Source organism: Micromesistius poutassou, assembly GCF_964030765.1.
Source record: "Micromesistius poutassou genome assembly, chromosome: 4".
Classification (NCBI taxonomy): Eukaryota; Metazoa; Chordata; class Actinopteri; order Gadiformes; family Gadidae; genus Micromesistius; species Micromesistius poutassou.
In genome coordinates this window covers 5,650,553-5,668,792 of record NC_140274.1, presented here as the reverse complement: position 1 = coordinate 5,668,792, position 18,240 = coordinate 5,650,553, and the positions used below count along the sequence as shown (strand labels likewise).

General features: G+C 47.1%; 1 protein-coding gene across 2 annotated transcripts in view; it reads left to right on the top strand.

Annotated features, from left to right (window-relative positions):
- The window catches only part of frya (furry homolog a), a 52,419-nt gene extending 36,072 nt beyond the window's left edge, over positions 1-16,347 (top strand). Inside the window, exons 48-61 of one of the 2 annotated variants that reach the window (XM_084466326.1) lie at positions 203-385; positions 1,404-1,568; positions 1,834-1,908; positions 2,047-2,217; positions 3,752-3,961; positions 4,759-4,953; positions 6,076-6,230; positions 7,206-7,416; positions 8,056-8,205; positions 10,097-10,195; positions 10,519-10,602; positions 13,254-13,364; positions 13,747-13,952; positions 14,837-16,347. In XM_084466326.1, the coding sequence (XP_084322452.1) occupies positions 203-385; positions 1,404-1,568; positions 1,834-1,908; positions 2,047-2,217; positions 3,752-3,961; positions 4,759-4,953; positions 6,076-6,230; positions 7,206-7,416; positions 8,056-8,205; positions 10,097-10,195; positions 10,519-10,602; positions 13,254-13,364; positions 13,747-13,952; positions 14,837-15,080 (2,259 nt within the window). In that variant the 3' untranslated portion in view covers positions 15,081-16,347. Of the gene's footprint in view, positions 1-202; positions 386-1,403; positions 1,569-1,833; positions 1,909-2,046; positions 2,218-2,844; positions 3,672-3,751; positions 3,962-4,758; positions 4,954-6,075; positions 6,231-7,205; positions 7,417-8,055; positions 8,206-10,096; positions 10,196-10,518; positions 10,603-13,253; positions 13,365-13,746; positions 13,953-14,836 lie in introns of those variants that run through there. The other variant, XM_084466327.1, reaches the window with a different exon arrangement.
- The last annotated feature ends 1,893 nt before the right edge of the window (positions 16,348-18,240 follow it).

Below are 18,240 nucleotides of genomic sequence, written 5' to 3'. Positions count from 1 at the left end.
GTGTGTGTGCGTGTGTGTCAATGAGTGCATGTGTGCTAACTTCTGTGTGTGTGTTTGTGTGTGTCCATTTGTGGGTGTGTGTTTGTCCATGTGACCTATTATGTGTTTATGCGTGTGTTTGTTAATGTTTGTGTGTGTGTGTGTGTGTCATGTGTTAACCTGTTTGTGTGTGTGTGTATCTATCTGCGTGTGTTTCCTCCAGACGTCCCATTGGAGGGAGGCTCTGAACATCCTGAAGCTGGTGGTGTCCCGCTCAGCCAGCCTGGTGCAGCCCTCCGGCCCCCCCAGCGAGCCCGGCCCCCAGGAGCCCGGGGCCCGGCTATGGGACCGCTCCTCTAAAGCCCTGCCTGGGAAGACCCTGCACTTCCACTTCGACATCTCGGAGGTTAGACATGTCCACATATTAAACATGTTTAATAATTAGGATATATGTATTACTGGTATGACTATTGTTGGGACTATTATTATAGTTATTATTAGAGTTATTAGAGTTGAATAACCTAACCAATACATGTATTAATGTTATAACTATTGATATTTCATGATTCATTTTATTAATATTAATATTAGTAGTAGCGGTAGAAGAAGTAGTAGTAGTTGCAGTAGTAGTAGCAGTAAGAAGAGTTTTATTGTTTATGATTGGTATGTACAGAAAGCGTTTGTGTTTTAGTGTTTGGTTATTTTCTCAAGCTAATGGGAGCTAGCTGGTGAGTGTACGAGCATGGAATGCTATTTGGCCTTTGAGCAGAGGAAACATTTCTCTCCCCCTCCTCGTTTGCTAGTATTTTCTCTCTCAGCATCCCATGTGAGATTAGCTGGAAGGCTACTAAAAGGTAAACACAATTAGCTAAGCCGCGCAGGGCTGGGGAGAATGATGCCATAGACGCAGGGTGGTGCCTGTGTGGGAACTGAACAGGCAGCTATGTGTGTTCTTTATGAATGGCAGGAAATGATGTCAGCGCTCGCTGCCGCCCTTTGTGTGTGAAAACAGCCAGGGTTCAAACTGACAGACGTAAAACCCCCAACACACGCACTGGAAAAACCTCCTAGGTGTGTTTTAAGATGGAACAGGAGAACAGTTGAGGGACTTGTCTCCAAGAAATACATTGCTTTTTTCTCCCTGCCGTCCTTTTTTTCTTTTTTTCCTTTTTAAAAGCCCTTCAGCACTGACCAGCATTAGAGAACAGTTTAGCTAAACATCTGCTGGCCTTGACGTTCTGCTCGGTTCTACCATCGGAACCGGAGCTTTAAGGTTTCCAGCGAGACCTCTGGGAGCCAAACGGGAGCCACCATGTTTCCTCCCCCGCGGAGAGTCAAACGTTCTCCTCCTGACGCCCTCCTCGCTCCTCCTCATCCGCTCCGTCCTTCCTCCCCCTTTTATCTTCGCTCCTCCCGGCCGGCAGACGCCCGTCATCGGCCGGCGGTGTGACGACCCCCGCAGCTCCCCGGGGTGCGATGGTAAGAACCGGGCCCTGGCCGTGACCCGCAGCACCTCCTCCACCTCGTCCGGCTCATCCTCCCAGCCCGTCCTGGTGCCCGTCAGCTGGAAGAGACCTCAGTCGTCACAGGTCAGCGGGCTGTCAGTGGAGTCGTGTGTCTCCATTCGCTCACACTGGGATTGCATGTTGCATATTTTCTCCTTGGATTCCCAAAAAACATTGATTTCTCATTTTCTTTATATGCTGAAAGTGTCTTTATTCTAATAAAGACACTTTCTAATCTATTCTAATCTAGTGTCTTTTTTCTAAACAACTTTTTAAAATACAGTTTTACCCTCTTCCAGTTCTGGTTGTGTATACAGTATGAAGCGTATCACTCATGTCCCTCCTACAGAAGCGAACTCGGGAGAAGCTGGTGGACGTGTTGTCTTTATGTGGACAAGAAGTTGGACTCACCAAGAACCCTTCAGTAGGTTCCCTCCAGACCCTCAAACACCACAGAACCATCAGATCACGCAGCGTAGAACCATACTCACTAAGACAACCACACGCACACCCACCATCAGGTCCTGTTGACCCTGCTGTCTCCTCTGTGTCCGCGTCCCAGGTGATCTTCTCCAGCTGTGGGGAGCTGGACCTGATGGAGCTGCAGCCCAGCCTGGTCTCCTCCTCGGACGGCACCAGAGACCCGGACAACATGGAGGACACCTGCTCCGAGCAGCAGTTCAGGGTGTTCCGGGACTTTGACTTCCTGGATGTGGAGCTGGAGGACGGAGAGGTGATGGGCCTTCTCTTGAGGGACATGTCCCACTTTGGGTCACGGAGAGTCGAGGTCGAGTACTGAAGGAAAAGAAGATGAGATGAACATGCATGAACACAACAATGGAGGAGAGAACACGCGCATGAAAGCTTATGATTCTACTTTTTTTTATTTTTGTCAAAGCGACGTACAGTGAGGACAAGAACAATCAAAACTTTCAAATGAAATACAATCATTTAAATAATTTAAAAAATATATTTTTGACATTTGACATTTTAACATTCGAGTGCAGTCATTTTTAGGAGTACTTATAGGATTAAGGTGAGGGGATTACATCTATTTCATTTTCTTTTTCATTTATTTGTATTAGTGGGTAGGCAGGTGCATACAAGTAGCTGGTGTATCCCAACAAACACAGAGAGGCAATTATCTCTATCAATTATCTTTATACTTCTCTTTTATCTGTTCTGCCGTGATGAGTGGAGATCAAATAACCAGGAGGAGGAAAAGGGGTCTAAAATTTGACACAATCGAACACAAACACAGAAATGAATGAAAGGAAAGGAATGAAAGCTTTTGATTTCATCTCTCGGTCTCTCTTCTCCGTGTAATTGCCTTTCCTTTCTGTTTTGTCCACGCTACCAGGAGCTCCAGGTAAGTCCTGCTGAATGCTCTGTAGACACACCTGGTCTGTCGTCCTACCTGCACACAGTTGGCAGTGTATTACCTGTGTGTGTGTGTGTGTGTGTGTGTGTGTCTGTGTGTGTGTGTGTGTGTGTGTGTGTGTGCATGACGTACAGTGAAGTGCAGTTTACATGCTGAGCAGAAAAGAATGTCACACATAACTCTAATATAGACAAACTTTGTGTATGAATGAATAAAACATCCTGACCTGATTATTGGTACATGGGCTCCACCTAGTGGCCAGAGATAGAACTGCATCAAGACTGGCCTGACCCAAGTCATGACTCAAGTGATGCCAGTAGTTCATCAATATGTGGCTACAAACACTACAAACACTACATGATACAACAGAAAGTGTCAGCTTTAGGAGAGCTAATGGTTTGTAGTTTGACACCAGGATAAGGACCTGTACTCTGTTCCTCTTCATGGGGCAGGAAACTGACCCACAGCCTGGCCTCCATTGCACTGCATGGCACATGTGTGTGTTTGAGTATGTGCCTTTGTGCATTTGTTCATGTGTGTGTGTGTCTGTGTGTGTGTGTGTGTGTGTATGGGCGTGTGTGTGCATTTGTATGCACTCGTTTGTGTGTTTGTGTGTGAGTATGTGTGCGTGTGTATCGTGTGTGTGTGTGTGTGTGTGTGCACGCATGTGTCTGTGCCCGATGCGTGTATATGTATGTATGCGTGCGCGCGTGTGAATGCGTGTGTGTGCACGTGTGTGAATGCATGTGTGTGTGTGTGTGTGAGTATACGTGTTGTCTACGAGTAGCCTGCGTAGGATCCATGCATGTGTGGCTCTCTGCTGCCCGCCGTCCCCCTCCACCACCCACTCACTGTGTCCCCCGGCCCCTGCCGGGCTGCCTTGCAGGGGGAGAGCGTGGACAACTTCAACTGGGGGGTGCGGAGGCGCTCCATGGACAGCCTGGAGCAGGGCGAGACGCCGGCCCTGGAGGAGAACCTGCTGGCGGCCAGCCTGCCTAGCCTCAGCCCGCTGGCACGGGACCAGGAGTCTGGAGACTCCTCCTCAGAGGAGGAGGACTCCCTCTCGGCCAGCCAGGGCCTGTCCCACTCTCGGCTGGTGAGTTCACCTGATGGCTGCACTCATTACTGGGTCAACTAACCAGGGTGTCACATTTAGCGTTGAGATATAAACTAGATGCACTAGGTCCAATCCCCACGTCCTCACTGCAGTCCACCCAGTAGCCATCATTGATCACCGTGCTTTGCTCCTGAATGATCGTATTCCTGAATTCATAAACTGGGGCTATGCTACGCAGGATAAATGTATATTTTTGTAAAAATTGGTATTCAGGATACACTTTCAGGCATTTTCACAACCGACAGATCTTAAACACCAGACTTCTGTGGGTGTATGGACGGACAAAACGTTTGTTTCTAAAAAGGATGACATATAATTGTGAGGTGATCCAGTCATCAGAAAACCTAAAGGGTCTTCTCATGATCTGGTGGAACAGCCACACATGAAAACTGCATTTTTGTATTAATTTACCCAGCATGGTGTGGCTATAACTGAAGAGTCCTTGTAGCCTCAGGGTGTGAGAAGCCGGAGTGCTTGTCTGTAGCTGTGATTGAGTGGGACACAGGGGTCCTGAAGGCAATTCTCCTATCCGTAAGGAGTGAAGACGCCGTGTATCTGAACATCTGTCAGGTCCCTTCTCTAATGGTCCTTGTTCTCAGTCCCTCTCTGACACACTCTGTGTTTACACACAAACACCAAACAGTCCCACGATAATGTCTCGTGTCTCTGATTTTCTCTCTCTCTCTCTCTCTCTCTCTCTCTCTCTCTCTCTCTCTCTCTCTCTCTCTCTCTCTCTCTCTCTCTCTCTCTATCCCTCTCTCTCTTTATCTCCACAGACAGTCCATCTCTCTCAGTCGGCCGAGAGTGCCAGCGGTGACTCCCTGAACGCCTCCTTCGACACGTCTACCCCTGCTCCTCTGGCTCCTCCTCCTCCCCTGTCCTCGGAGCCTGGGAGCCTCCCTGCTCCTCCTCTGGGCTCCAGGAGGCCCAGCCTGGAGGTGCAGCCGGCCGGGGAACAGCCCAAGCCGCGGGTGAATAAGGGATTCAGGGTGTCTGAGATTCTCAAGGCCACTAACTCCTACACGCTACGCTCCTCTCTCCTACAGCTCTTCACAAACTCCGCCAAGTAGACACCTTCCCCACACACATAAACACACCTCCCCACGCTCTCTCCCTCGCTCTGTTGCGCACAGTATTTCACCCACAATGCAACAGTGACATGACAGTTAACATGAACCAGGGGGGTTGTCAATTTAATCTGTGGCTTGTTGGAGATATCTAGGGGTGATCACACAAACATCCCACACATACACTAACACAACATACACAATATATATATATATATATATATATATATATGTACAGTATATCTATATTCTTTCTGGCGTATGGACTCTGCATGACAGATCTCCGTCTGTCCGTTTAAGAGCTTCTAACCTCTGCATGCGAATGAGAAACAACGCGCTGAAGCTTGCAAAGGTGGGGTCTTTGGCCTTCTGGAGCTGGAGGGGGGGCGGAGGGTGCTTGGTTGGGGGGGGTGCTTGGTTGGGGATGGGGGGGGCGGCGGGTGCTTGTGGGCAGTGTACTGCCTCATGCAGTGGTGTAGAGCCGTCTTGTGGTATTGGGTCTAGGGACTTGTAGGGACTTTCCTTCTTCCTTGTAGGGACTTTCCTTCTTTCTCCTCTGCACCGTTCCCAAGGCAACGTGTACACCTGCTGCGGGGGCAGGTGGCTCATGGCGTGCATGGGGGTCCAGGAGGTGTACACGTTGCCTGTTCCAAAACCACCAGTTTGTGCAAAAAGGGATTCCCCCCCTCTCTCGCCCTTTCTAGAAGAGTGGAAGGATTTTAATTTGATTGGACAAAAAACAAAAAAAGACTTTTCGCACACTAAGAATTGAAACAAAAACAAACAATACCACGTGGAGTGTGCCCTAATGTCCCGTCTCCGAGAGGTTAGTCCAACTGTTTTATCCACCATTTTGTATGTATGTACGTTGTTGTGATGTGAATCATGATTGGACTGTACAAGCAATGTGTTTGTGTATTACCGCATGCAAGCGTTTCCTTGTGTCAGCGGCCGGCGTAGATCCTAAAACGCTGACGACCCCCCCCCCCCCCCCCCCCCCCGTCCTTTCTTCTTTCCGTCTTCCAGTCGACGGCAGACGAAGACGCCGACCTCCACGAGGAGCGCTACTCCCTCTCCATCGCGGACATCCCACTGGAGTACCTGGGCGGAGACGTCTTCTCCCTGGACCGCTCCCACCAGGACCACGGCGGAGGGGTGCTGGACCCGCGCGGCCTGCCCAGGTACGCTCAGGCCCCCCCGCGGGTCAGACGGGTGGAACGCTGCCTCGCCGAGGTCACACACACACACACACACACACACACTCATTTGGATCACTGTATATCCTTTAGTACAAGAGAACATAGGGTTTGGTTGTTTGTGAAAACCCAAACAACGTTGCTGTGGGTGGAGGTGAAGGTGCTCTCTGGAACCCCTTAGTCCAAGCCAGGTCATGTGATGTCATGTGATGTCACATCCAGTCAAAATGCAACACATTGGGGCTCCCCCCCCGTGGTTCACCGGGTAGAGTGGCCCAGTCCTTACCGCAGTGACCAGGGTTCGTTCCTGCCCGTGGTCCTTTGCTGCATGTCTTCCCTTCTCTCTCCCATACCTTCCTGTCTTACTCTACAATAAAAAACTAAAAAGAATGAGAATGCAACACGTTTACGAGAGAACAGTAGCTCACCGGTTCAGTAAACATAGCTGGACTCCTTTTAAACCAAGGCCGTAAACCGCCACACAAACAGTGGTGAACACTGGGAGCCAACACAGGGCATGTACAAATAAACTAGAACAACACAATGTCAACAGAAAGACTGTATCTTTGTAACGCAGTGTGCTTTAAACAAGAACAATGAAAACAAAGTGCAAAGAGAGTGGGATTATGGGATGGGACGACATCAATGTTAACTCCTTGTGGCAGGGTAGTGTAGTGGCTATGGCCTCCAAGCTGAAAGGTTCTGGATTCGATCCCCAAGTTCACAGTCTAGCGGTAGTCCTCCTTGGGCAAGATACCCTAACCATTATCTGCTCCTTTTTCTGTTTATATTTGTAACCCAACCCAAAAAGAATCATGAGCGCCTAGCATTTTGAAACATTATTAGCACCTGTCTGGCTGTGTGCGTTGGACTCAATGGCTGAACCTGAATCCACTGTCAGGCGTCATCCAATTAAACAAACAGCAGTAAGTAATAAACAAGGTCTTGTTATCCTCTCAGCCAATCAGAAGAGAGGAGGGGCGACACGCTGCAGTCCGGCCGTTCCTCACCGCCGCCCTCGCCGTTCTTCTCCGCCATCTTGGCGGCGTTCCAGCCCACGGCGTGCGACGACGTGGAGGAGGCCTGGCGGCGCCACCTCAGCCAGCTGGTCGCCGACAGCGACGGCTCCTGCGCCGTCTACACCTTCCACCTGTTCTCCTCGCTCTTCCAGGTAAACCCCCTCCCACCCACCACCACCAACCCACCACAACCAACCACTAATTACCGCCAGCTGCCATCTGTCGTTGCCAGGGTTGCGCCAATGCAGAGAGAGTTACGTACCTAAGGGGAACCGCTGGCTGCTCGGTAGCTTATGATTAATCCACAATGTTTACCACTGTTGAAGTGAGAGATAGTAATGAGAAATACAAAACACACAGCACATGAGACCGATTACCACCGCATATTATTGCGGAAAACAATATTGAGTTTGATTTTACCTTTATTTGTTTTAATATAATTGTGCTGCTCTATTTGTGTTGTACAGCTACTGTATATGTGTGAAACTTACTGCAGCCGTCATGAATCAGTGGGTCTCTTTTAGGTATATTGTACCTCTTGGTTTAGGTTTGACAATAGTTACTTCAACACAACCAGGAGTCATCCTGTGGCCGATTCACTGTAAGAGAAATGAAAGTCACAAGAATTAGGATTGGATTTGTTAATCCCACAGTGATTTTCAGAGCTGTCGTCTGCCTTATCGACCACCACATGGAGTTCACTCAAACAGCTCACACACCACCAGGTGTATTTCACAGTCTGTGATTATCCATGACCCCACCACGTCTCCTCCGCCTCCCTCGATCCACAGAATATTCAGAACAAGTTCTGCTCCCTGACCTGCGAGGCTGTGAGTTACCTTGGCGACGGACTCAGGGGCATTGGAGCAAGGTTCTCACGGTCTTCCCAGATGCTGACCTCGTGCTCGGAATGTCCAACACTGTTCATCGACGCGGACACTGTGAGTATACTGATACTGTGGGTATCAGTGGCGGTTTTAGGTACGGGCGAAGCAGGCCCACCACCCCCCCCCCTCCCCGTAAACAACTTTTCGAGGGGGGAGTACGATAACCTTAGCTGAGGGCGGTATGTTAGGACACTGTGAGTATGATGATCTGAGGGCGGTATGTTAGGACACTGTGAGTATGATGATCTGAGGGCGGTATGTTAGGACACTGTGAGTATGATGATCTGAGGGCGGTATGTTAGGACACTGTGAGTATGATGATCTGAGGGCGGTATGTTAGGACACTGTGAGTATGATGATCTGAGGGTGGTATGTTAGGACACTGTGAGTATGATGATCTGAGGGTGATATGTTAGGACTAGGGGTGGGAATTGAAGTTTTTATCAATATCGATGCCATTGTCGATTCTGTCTATCGATCCAATTCCTTACCGATTCCTGAGTAGTTCATTGAGTGGCAAAAAAGAGTTCTACACAGTCTTCTGCACCAAAAGCAACCATTTCATTTTTATTTTTTACATGCTGAACAACACCATCGCAGGATATAGAGTTGAAAAGAAAATATAGGGGTAACTTGAGCCGATGTGGAGGGGCCAGCTGCCTGAGAGCTATCGTGTCATCATCAGCTAAAATCCATGAAACCGGAAAATATTTGTATGCAGCTCGCTCTGCCTTATTAATAAATACGACTATACTACTACTATACAGGGCTGTCACTTTTGAGAAAAATCAAGTTTGAATGGATATCGAATATCAAGCAACGTATTCGAATATATTTGAATATCTATGAGGCCCTGCTCCCCCCCACAAAAAAACAACAACACTGTAACGGAGATTCAATCACAAATATATAACGTGACTAGAGGAGACATAAACAGGACTTAGACCATATCCTCTTTGTTTGAAACATATATCAACTTAATCAATATAAAGTGCCACTATGCATATCACAAAATTAGGCTATGCAATGAAAAACTAAAACGGAATCCTGCACAGCGCAAACAATGACGTGACAACTTAAACAAGAGACAGCAGCAGGAGTACTAAGGCTTATAGCCTATCTGCAAGAAATTAATTTATTAATGTTTTTTGCTAGAAACACCAGTCTATCAACTTGATCTGGATCAAGTGCGGCCCCCTCTATTCACGGTGTTACGAGCGGTGGAGAACCCACGTTGGGAGCGCACAGACGTGCCTGGCACACACAGGGATTTGCGCGTCTATGTTGAGAGAAGCGGGTATTTGTGGCAGCCCGTGTCTCTCCACCAACGCAGCGTGTTGCTGTCAGCGGGGATGACTTGGGGTTGCAGTTTACCGCTCAGGTTGGCTGCTCTGTGCGTTATCCATTTTCGAATCAGGATTTATTATTCGCTTGATTAGAGCGCTTGACTCAAACGCAGGCTTTTGAACACATGGCATTCGACGAGAAAACCGGAAAATGTTGCGCAGAGATTGTTAATAAGAATCGATAACGTTGGAGGCGTACAATTCCGATGGAATTGGTTAGTTGGAGCCGGTTCTGAGTAGGAACCGGTTCTCGATTCCCACCCCTAGTTAGGACACTGTGAGACTGATGATCTGAGGGCAGTATGTTAAGACACTGTGAGTACGATGACCTGAGGAGGGGGCGGTATGTTTGGGTAGTGAGGGGAGGGGAGGTAGGTGAGGTCTAGGGGGGAGATGAGAGGAGATATGTCAGTTCACTGTAAGGAACATATGATGAGGAGAGGAGAGGTGAGGGGAGAGTGGTGAGGTGGGGGAGGTGAGGGAGATAAGTGGAGGTCAGGTAGTACATAGTAGATAAATGATTCCCTAACATCACTGCTCCTCCTATCAGCAGTTTTTCTGGCAGAGAGAAAACTGATTATTTTAACCTCTTTTTTCAGATCATGTCATATGGTCTCCTTGAAAAGATGAAGTTCAGTGTGCTGGAGGTCCAGGAGTATCTGGACACCTACAACAACCGACGAGATGCCACCATTTCTGTACGCTCTTTTACTCTCTGGGTTAAAACCTTCCGAATGCTCTCGTGTGTTTGGGTTGAGGCATGGTGACAGGATCAATGGGGGGCTCGGAGGGTCTGCGGGTCATAGCTGTGGACATTAAAACACAATCATTTATATGACATCTGTTATCATCATTTTGATTATGTCCATATTCATCTGTGTCATGTTAGAGAAACGATGGGGCAGTTTTCTTGACTAGAATTCTAGAAGCAGAATACATCAGTTGATCGATTTGTCGGTTGCTTGATGGATTGGCCCTGGGTTGACTGTAATTGCTGCTGTGGTGTCTCTCTTGTAAACAGTGGCTGAGCGACTGTAAGACTACATTTCCCAGAGTTACTGAGGGCGTCTCCATTAATCACCAACCAGAGGATGAGAAGGACAAGGTACAGCACAAACAAACACCCTACTAAATACACTACTGGTACATTACAAATAATACAGCCTGTTCAGTCCATGGTTAAGAATGAAAGCTTATCTGTACTGCTCTGTAGTGTACTCATTCAATAACTTAATATTCTGCATGTTTTAGCAACTCATGAGTGTGTTGTGAGGAAGCCGTGCACTAGATTCAACGCTCTCTCTGTGGATTCCCTCTGTAACCCTGTGTCTTACTCTGTGCTCCCTGCCTTCCTGTCCTCTGTGTGGTTCTGTAGCTCTGTGAGTGCATCTCTTCCTCTCCTCTACTCATACCCCCACCTCTCACACTCCACCTTGAGCTGCTTTGGGTAGCCCCCCGACCGCCCCATGATCAGTCAGTACGTTTACATGCACAGCTTAATTCGATTAAAGCCATAGCTCGATTATGCTCCTCAATTGGACAACTGCAATTGTCCGCATATACATGGCGGTGAGTAAATCGATTCATTGGCCGAAGCGTGTCATTCCCCGGTACGATAGGTGGCGCTGTGCCCATTTCAACTAGTGGTAATAGAGCCACCGGTTGACCTCCTTACGTCACCAGCAACAACAAACTCATTCCAGAAAGCGATGTTTCAACAGACAGCTGTCAGTTCACTTCGGGTCTATATAATTTCTCCGACGCTCCATTGTTCCGATCTCTCGGTCGTATGCCGACTCCTCCGGCTGCTCTGCCGGTGGAGCAGTCCGCATACGACCGAGAGGAACAATGGAGCGTCGGAGAAATGATATAGACCCGAAGTGAACTGACAGCTGTCTGCTGAAACATCGCTTTCTCCTCCATGTCGCGTTTCAATCTGGACTTCAGAGAGTCAAAGCCAAAGTTAATTTCCCCCAATTCCTTTTGCCCATGGGCGAGATAAACCCGACTAGGAGTCTTTACTTGTTGTGGAAGTACCAGAGAGTCGGAGAACCCGACGCAGTCTGTAAGATTCATAATATCAGAGAATACCCCCGTCAGTTCGGCCGCGGCGAAATTAATTAATAAAGATCGTAGTTATTTTACAACCTCGTTGATGAGCAACATTGATGAAAAACAAAACATTTAATTCAGAATTGGGTTAAATCGAAGTGTAGTGTGTACTGAATGCACGTTGATGATGATACGCTCCTTATAGGGGGTAACTACACGACACCGGCTTCCTCCATCTTCTGCGCCAGCTTTTTTAATAAATCGCCAACCCAAAGTTAGTTGACAGCTGTCTGCTGAAAACATCTTTCTCCCGCTGGAGCAGCCCCTCCGCCGCCCGTCCGTATACATTTCCCACCGCATCGCAAGGAATGAATAAAGATCGTAAACACGTCGGGAGAAAAAAACATTTATTTTGACAGATGTGCCCGAAGTTACTACTTTACAACCTTGTTGATGACCCACATTTAGAAAACATGTACTTTTAATTCAGCCTTGGGTGAAATGGAAGCGTAGTGTCCGTGTGTTTCCACCTTTAATGAATGCATGCCATGCGCACTCCCGCGGCCGGGACACAATTCTTATAGGGGGTAACTACATTCACCGGCTTCCTCCATCTTCTGCGCCACCTTTTTAAATAAATCGCCGTTTCTCGTTATCCCTTATCCGACGGCCGCGACAACAACAACAACAAGACTATCGTCTCCTTCTACTTCCGGCTCACGGCCCCGGGAAAAGGTCTCGAGCATGCGCAGAACGCAAATCAACGCATAAGCCAATTCGATTGGCTACATGCACGCTTAGCTCGACTATGAATCGCATTATCTAGGGGTCTTAACTCGACTATGAGTAAGCCAATTCGATTCGAGTATAGCTCGACTAAGGTGTATACATGCATTTTAGTAATCCAATCATAGTTGGACTAAGCCAATAAATCGACTTTCTTGAGTGTCATGTAAACGCACTGACTGCTCCCTGCTGCTCTCTGTCCTGCAGCATGGAAGCTCATTGCTGGGCTTTGCATTTCCTAAACACTTGCACACATCTTGCACACATGTAACCAAAGTAAGGAGAGAGAACATAAGAGAGAACATGAGAGAGAACATGAGTCAAAGTGCAACGTGAGCTGATGGCTTGCTTTCTGCGGGAGCCGTAACGGTGTCAGCTGTCACTGTGGTCTCTAGGCGCCGCTGCGGCTGTTGACCACCAGGTCTTTTGTGTGGACTCACAAGAAAAGGGCTGTTTGACCTGCCTGGCTGTTTACCTTCATGTGCCACTGAGTCACCAGAGCCTCCTCCTCCTTTATGTTATACACAGACCCACACATAGCGAACAGCCAACCCTCTGTTCTCCACTCCACTAGTGCACACCAATAAAACACAAGCTTTTAGTGGCTTGATGAAAGAGCTAACTAACGCGACAATGCATGCTTTTCATTGATTCTGTCCATTTCCCTCTTTTTCTCTCTCATAACACGCATGCTTTTTAGCACATGGAATCATTGGCAGTAAGTTCTGAGTGGCTTCTACTACACTTCTTTTTGATTATATCAATCAAATCCACAGAAGCAGTACCACTAGATCGCCTCTAGACGGCGGTGTACAGTAGTGGGTCAGTCGGTCTTGGAGTTGATTAAAGTAGTAGGGCATTTCAACTGTTCCTCTACTGTTGTTTATTAGTGTTTTTGTTTGTTTCTCTCCGTCTCAGCAACTGGAGCTCTGTCAACGGCTCTACAAACTCCACTTCCAGCTCCTGCTGCTCTTTCAGTCGTACTGCAAGCTGATTGGCCAGGTCCACACCATCAGCTGTATCCCTGAGGTAGGACCTCCCCCCTACCATCCTCCTACCCAACAGATCTTTATTGAACATCTCGGTTTTATCCTAGACGTGGTGTACAACATGCTTTGACAGGTAATACCCAAGCAGGAGATTAAGGAGTTGAATTATTACTATAATGCTTGGATATTGGTATAATCCTGGGGAAGAAGACTGTAGTGGTAGGGGTGCTTTACTCCCAACTGGGTGCACAGGGTCCAATCCCCTCGTCCTCACTACAGTCTACCTGTAGTCTACCATCATTGATCACCATGCCTTGCTCCTGAATGATTGTGGCTTTGGATTAATGTGCCTGCTAAACAACTAGATAGAGATAGTAAATAAACCGTGAGTCTGATTCCTCTCTCTCCCCTGGACCCCCCAGCTGAGCAACATTTCCTCTGAGCTGAACGACCTGGAGAGGGGCCTGAGGGGGGCGGCTGCCTCTGTGACCAGCGACGCACAGGACCCCCCGGACGGGTACGGCCCCGAGCCCACCTTCAGCTCCTCTGAGGAGGCCGTGCAGAGCGTCCTGGAGGGCCTAACGAACCAGCACTTCCCCTCCGCCCTCCGCACCATCCGGGACTGCAGGTTAGCTCTCCTCCACCTGGCCTGATAGTCAGCTCAGGGACCGACCGGTCATAGTCCACTTATAATCAGTTTAGGGATTGATACTTGGGAATCTGTTTATGATCAGTCTATGGATGAACACCTTTTATTCCATTTAAATCCAGTGTATGTATTGATACCTCTCAAAAAGTCTATGTATTAATATAATATAATATATTTAAGCAATAGATCACGACAGGCTGTGGAATGTGCTCATTATACCAGAGTTAAGGGGCGTTGTTCGTCCCGACGCACAGCGGAGGGACGGCGACCCCCTTAACTGTGGTATAATGAGCACATTCCACAGCCTGTCGTGATTATAAGCTTTTTAGCACATGGAATCATTGGCAGTAAGTTCTGAGTGGCTTCTACTACACTTCTTTTTGATGATATCAATCAAATCCAGCCTCCGTGACTCCGTGACCTACTATCGAGCAGTTCACTCACTGTGTGCCTATTGCTTTACAACATTTCCACCCTCTCCAGCAATCAACATGTTTTTAGGCTTCAGTGAACTATGCTATCGCTTTTATATATAAATAAACAACAGTTCAAGTTAGGCACGGAGTGATACTGAACTCTGTAACCTGAACGGGCGTCATAGCTGTGTGTATACGCTAATTATACAACAGTTGGGAACCAATCAGATCGCTTGATTTAAGCCACCCGTTTTAGAATTATGAATTAATCACCAGTCATAATAAATCAGTACTAAATAATACAAAATATATTCAGGGGTGAATCCCAAATAATCTATTCAACATTGCTACCTAAAAAAACAGTTCCTGTACTGATATCTAAATATCGCTCATAAATGAATGAACAAAAGACTGAACTGGAGCGTGGGGCCGTTTGTTTGCGTCCAGGAAGGCGTGGCCGAGCGACATCTTCGGCAGCGCGTCGGAGGACGAGGTGCAGACGCTGCTCAACATGTTCTTCCGGCACCAGGCGCTGGGCCGGCCCGGGACCTTTGCCCTGGTGGGCTCCGTCCAGGACCTCACCCGGGTCTGCGGGGAGCTGACGGAGCTCAACGCCGAGATCCGGGACCTGGTCCGCCGCACCCAGGGCTTCCGCGCCATCGCCGCCTTCCTGCCAGACTCCAACGTATGACCTTTGACCTCCGGGACGGTCTAGGCCGGGGCTCTGTGAGGTTTACGGCTCGGGGGGACCTCGGACCCGGACCCCATGTCCTTTCAGCTTCTTCGTCAGGATACGTCAGGATATTGAGACGCTGTCTTTATCTCCGGGGGTCGGGTATTGTTGTCGTTATGCATGAGGCTAAAACCGTCGTCTTCTGTTCGAGATGTGGAGGGCACCTGAGACTCAACGCAACGTCGTGGCGTCATGTGATCAGAGATGGAGCTTGGTCTTCTGACGGGTTGTCGTGAGCTCAGAGATGGGAAGTGGTTCAGGTCTTCAGGGAGCAGCACTGGGTGGACTCGTCGGTCCTGAGAGGCTTTACTCGTCACCGAGACGCGCAGGCTTTCATTGCACTAAGAGTAGATGATGTCACAAGATGGTTGCCAACCGCGGGCCATCGGAAGTTAACGTTTTTACATTCTACGACGATGTACCAAAGTTTTAAGTTATTCTCATTCAACGCTGTTGTTTTTACTTTGTCCAGGGACATGTGCAATGCTTTTAGAATTAAAGAAGACCTATATTGTATCATTGAGGAAACTGTTTGTTGTTGTATCAGGGCTCTGGGCTTACATGAAAGTCGTAGGAATAGAGTTGTGATGTAATTTTAGAAAGGGTGTGTGTGTGTGTGTGTGTGTGTGTGTGTGTGTGTGTGTGTGTGTGTGTGTGCGTGTGGGTCTCTAATGCTGATCACAGAACAATGTACATACTGTATCTCACAGCGTCGACATGCTGCATCGTCTACTGTACGTCTCACCAACTGATTCCTTCTACTTCAACCATATAATAATGTTACCAGAATATTGATATGACTTCATCACACATAACTGCACCTTCCTGCTTGGTGGCTGTCAGCACATATCATGAAATGATTTTTAATCATGCATTAATGTACCTGCTTTCCCCTTCCAGAGCTAGTTTTATAGAAGAGTATAGTTCCATCTGGGAAATAACATGCCAAGCGTGAAGAATTGTATGTACTATAAGATGGCAATAGTAATATTTATAAACATACATTTAAAACTATTTTGACTGAAACTAAATGTACATATTGCGATGAGGGCTGGCTCAGGCTTACAAGAAGATTGTATTTTTATGAGTTTATTTGCTGAGTGAAGGACACCGTGTTTGTACAGCTTTGATATGGATTATTGCCCTGGCTTTTCATCATGTAAATACTGTACTACTGCCTCTACTGCAATGTGTTGTGATCTCTACACTTCTGTGACAATAAAGAGTAAAGACTAGATTTGTTAACTTGTTTCTATTCTCCTTCTTTCCAGGAAAGAAAACTATATATTTTTCACACACTCATCCTTAATTCCAGAGTAATCTACCATTTACCATATGAAATATAAGTAGGCCTGAACACTATGCATATATTTCTTAGATGATCTTATCCTGACCCAACATAAAACTATTGGGCGGGTTTTCCCATCTCGGTAACGTTTCAAAGTCATCCAGTGTTGTATCTAAAAGTGTCTGCAAACAAAGGGTCTGAAATCGGAGTCCTGGATTACTTTAGCTTCGGCCTCCTAGTAATGTGAGCTGTTACTACTGTTTCAGTGTAAACAGATAGCCCTACATCTTACCTCTATTATTTGTGTGTGAAATGTCAACTTGGGCTAAACCCACCTGATTGTTTAAAGGCTAATCTTTAAGCCTTTTGCCATCTTCAAGGTAAGCCATTTATTTTGACCACAGACACAAAGTAAATCAAGATTCCCCTAAATAACCTAAATATAATGGCCCTTAATTCAACCAGAAGCCATTGGGAAAAAGGTAATTAAACTGACACATGGGTAATCATAGGTAATAATAACATTAATAATGAATACTATTTAAAACCGCATGCTTGCTTTTATATGGACCCAAAGACTCGACCAAAAAACGAACAAAATGTAGACTTTGAGAATGTTCATGAAATTACTTAAGGGTCTTCGAATAAGCAGGATTCGGGGACCAGCGTTTGAACCGATTGTAATGTACTTCTCAATTTACCCGTGTGTCCACTAGAGGGAACTGTTTTACAATTTCTTCATCAAATCAATTCATTATAGTTATGGATAAATTGTGAACAGTACGCTATGTATCAACAATTGTGTCCGTAATATCGATCCAATGGTTTGGTTCGTGATTAATGTTAGAACTAGTTGACTATTGAAAAGCAAATATATATATATATATATATATATATATATATATATATATATTACTCATCCTGAGATGGAAATATAGCCTACTCTACTAATCCATCCATCCATCATCATATTTATTAGAGATTTAGAGATTGCGATTGCGATGTCTACTACCTTTACAGATTGAAGTAGTAATCTTTGGGTATTATGTCCAGATGACATACATTATAGCATTTTATAATGTTTCATTTCAAGCCTAGAGGCAAACATATAATGGGCAAGGTGAACAGCAGGCCTAGACCACAACCCCTTTTTTAATTGTCCTTAGCCTCGGGTAATGAACTACCGTCTTGTTTCGAAACTGAGCTACACTGAGAACGAAGAGAGAGTCATCGAACTCGTGTAGTAGATGATTTCCCCCGTGTCTTTTGAGACGCACCCCACGGCTCCAGTGGGAATCCAGTGTTCCTATTGAGACCCGGTCCCCTCTTTGACGGACAGCCGCGTCGTCCAATGAAAACATGAAAGGGCTAAATAGCCACCAATGCGGGGCTGGTGTGGGTGCACAGGGCGGGCGTTCTGTGCAGTAGCTCTATGGACCTAACAATAGACTGGGATAGGCAAGTTTGCCATAAAGAAAAAAACGGTGGGGTGTAGACCACAGTAGAGTTGGCTGAATGCGTGCGGTCGTGCGTGGCTGTGAGTCTGGAATAACTGTCCAGGGTGGAATTTCCTTATCGAAATAGACAACTGGTGAGTTAGCCCCTGTGTTATTTTTAACGCGTTGGCCGTTTTTAATTCAGCCGTGAAGCGGTGCATTTTAATGTCATGTGTTTCGGGCTCCTGCTAAACGCCGTGATGTGTGGGATAATGATCGTCGGGTTGCTGGGTCCACATTGTAGACACCGGTGCTCCGGTGAACGCACCGGTAGACCGGAGCAGGGCAGCGAAATGAACCGAGGAGGTCGTACAGCATGAGGGGGACAGATTAT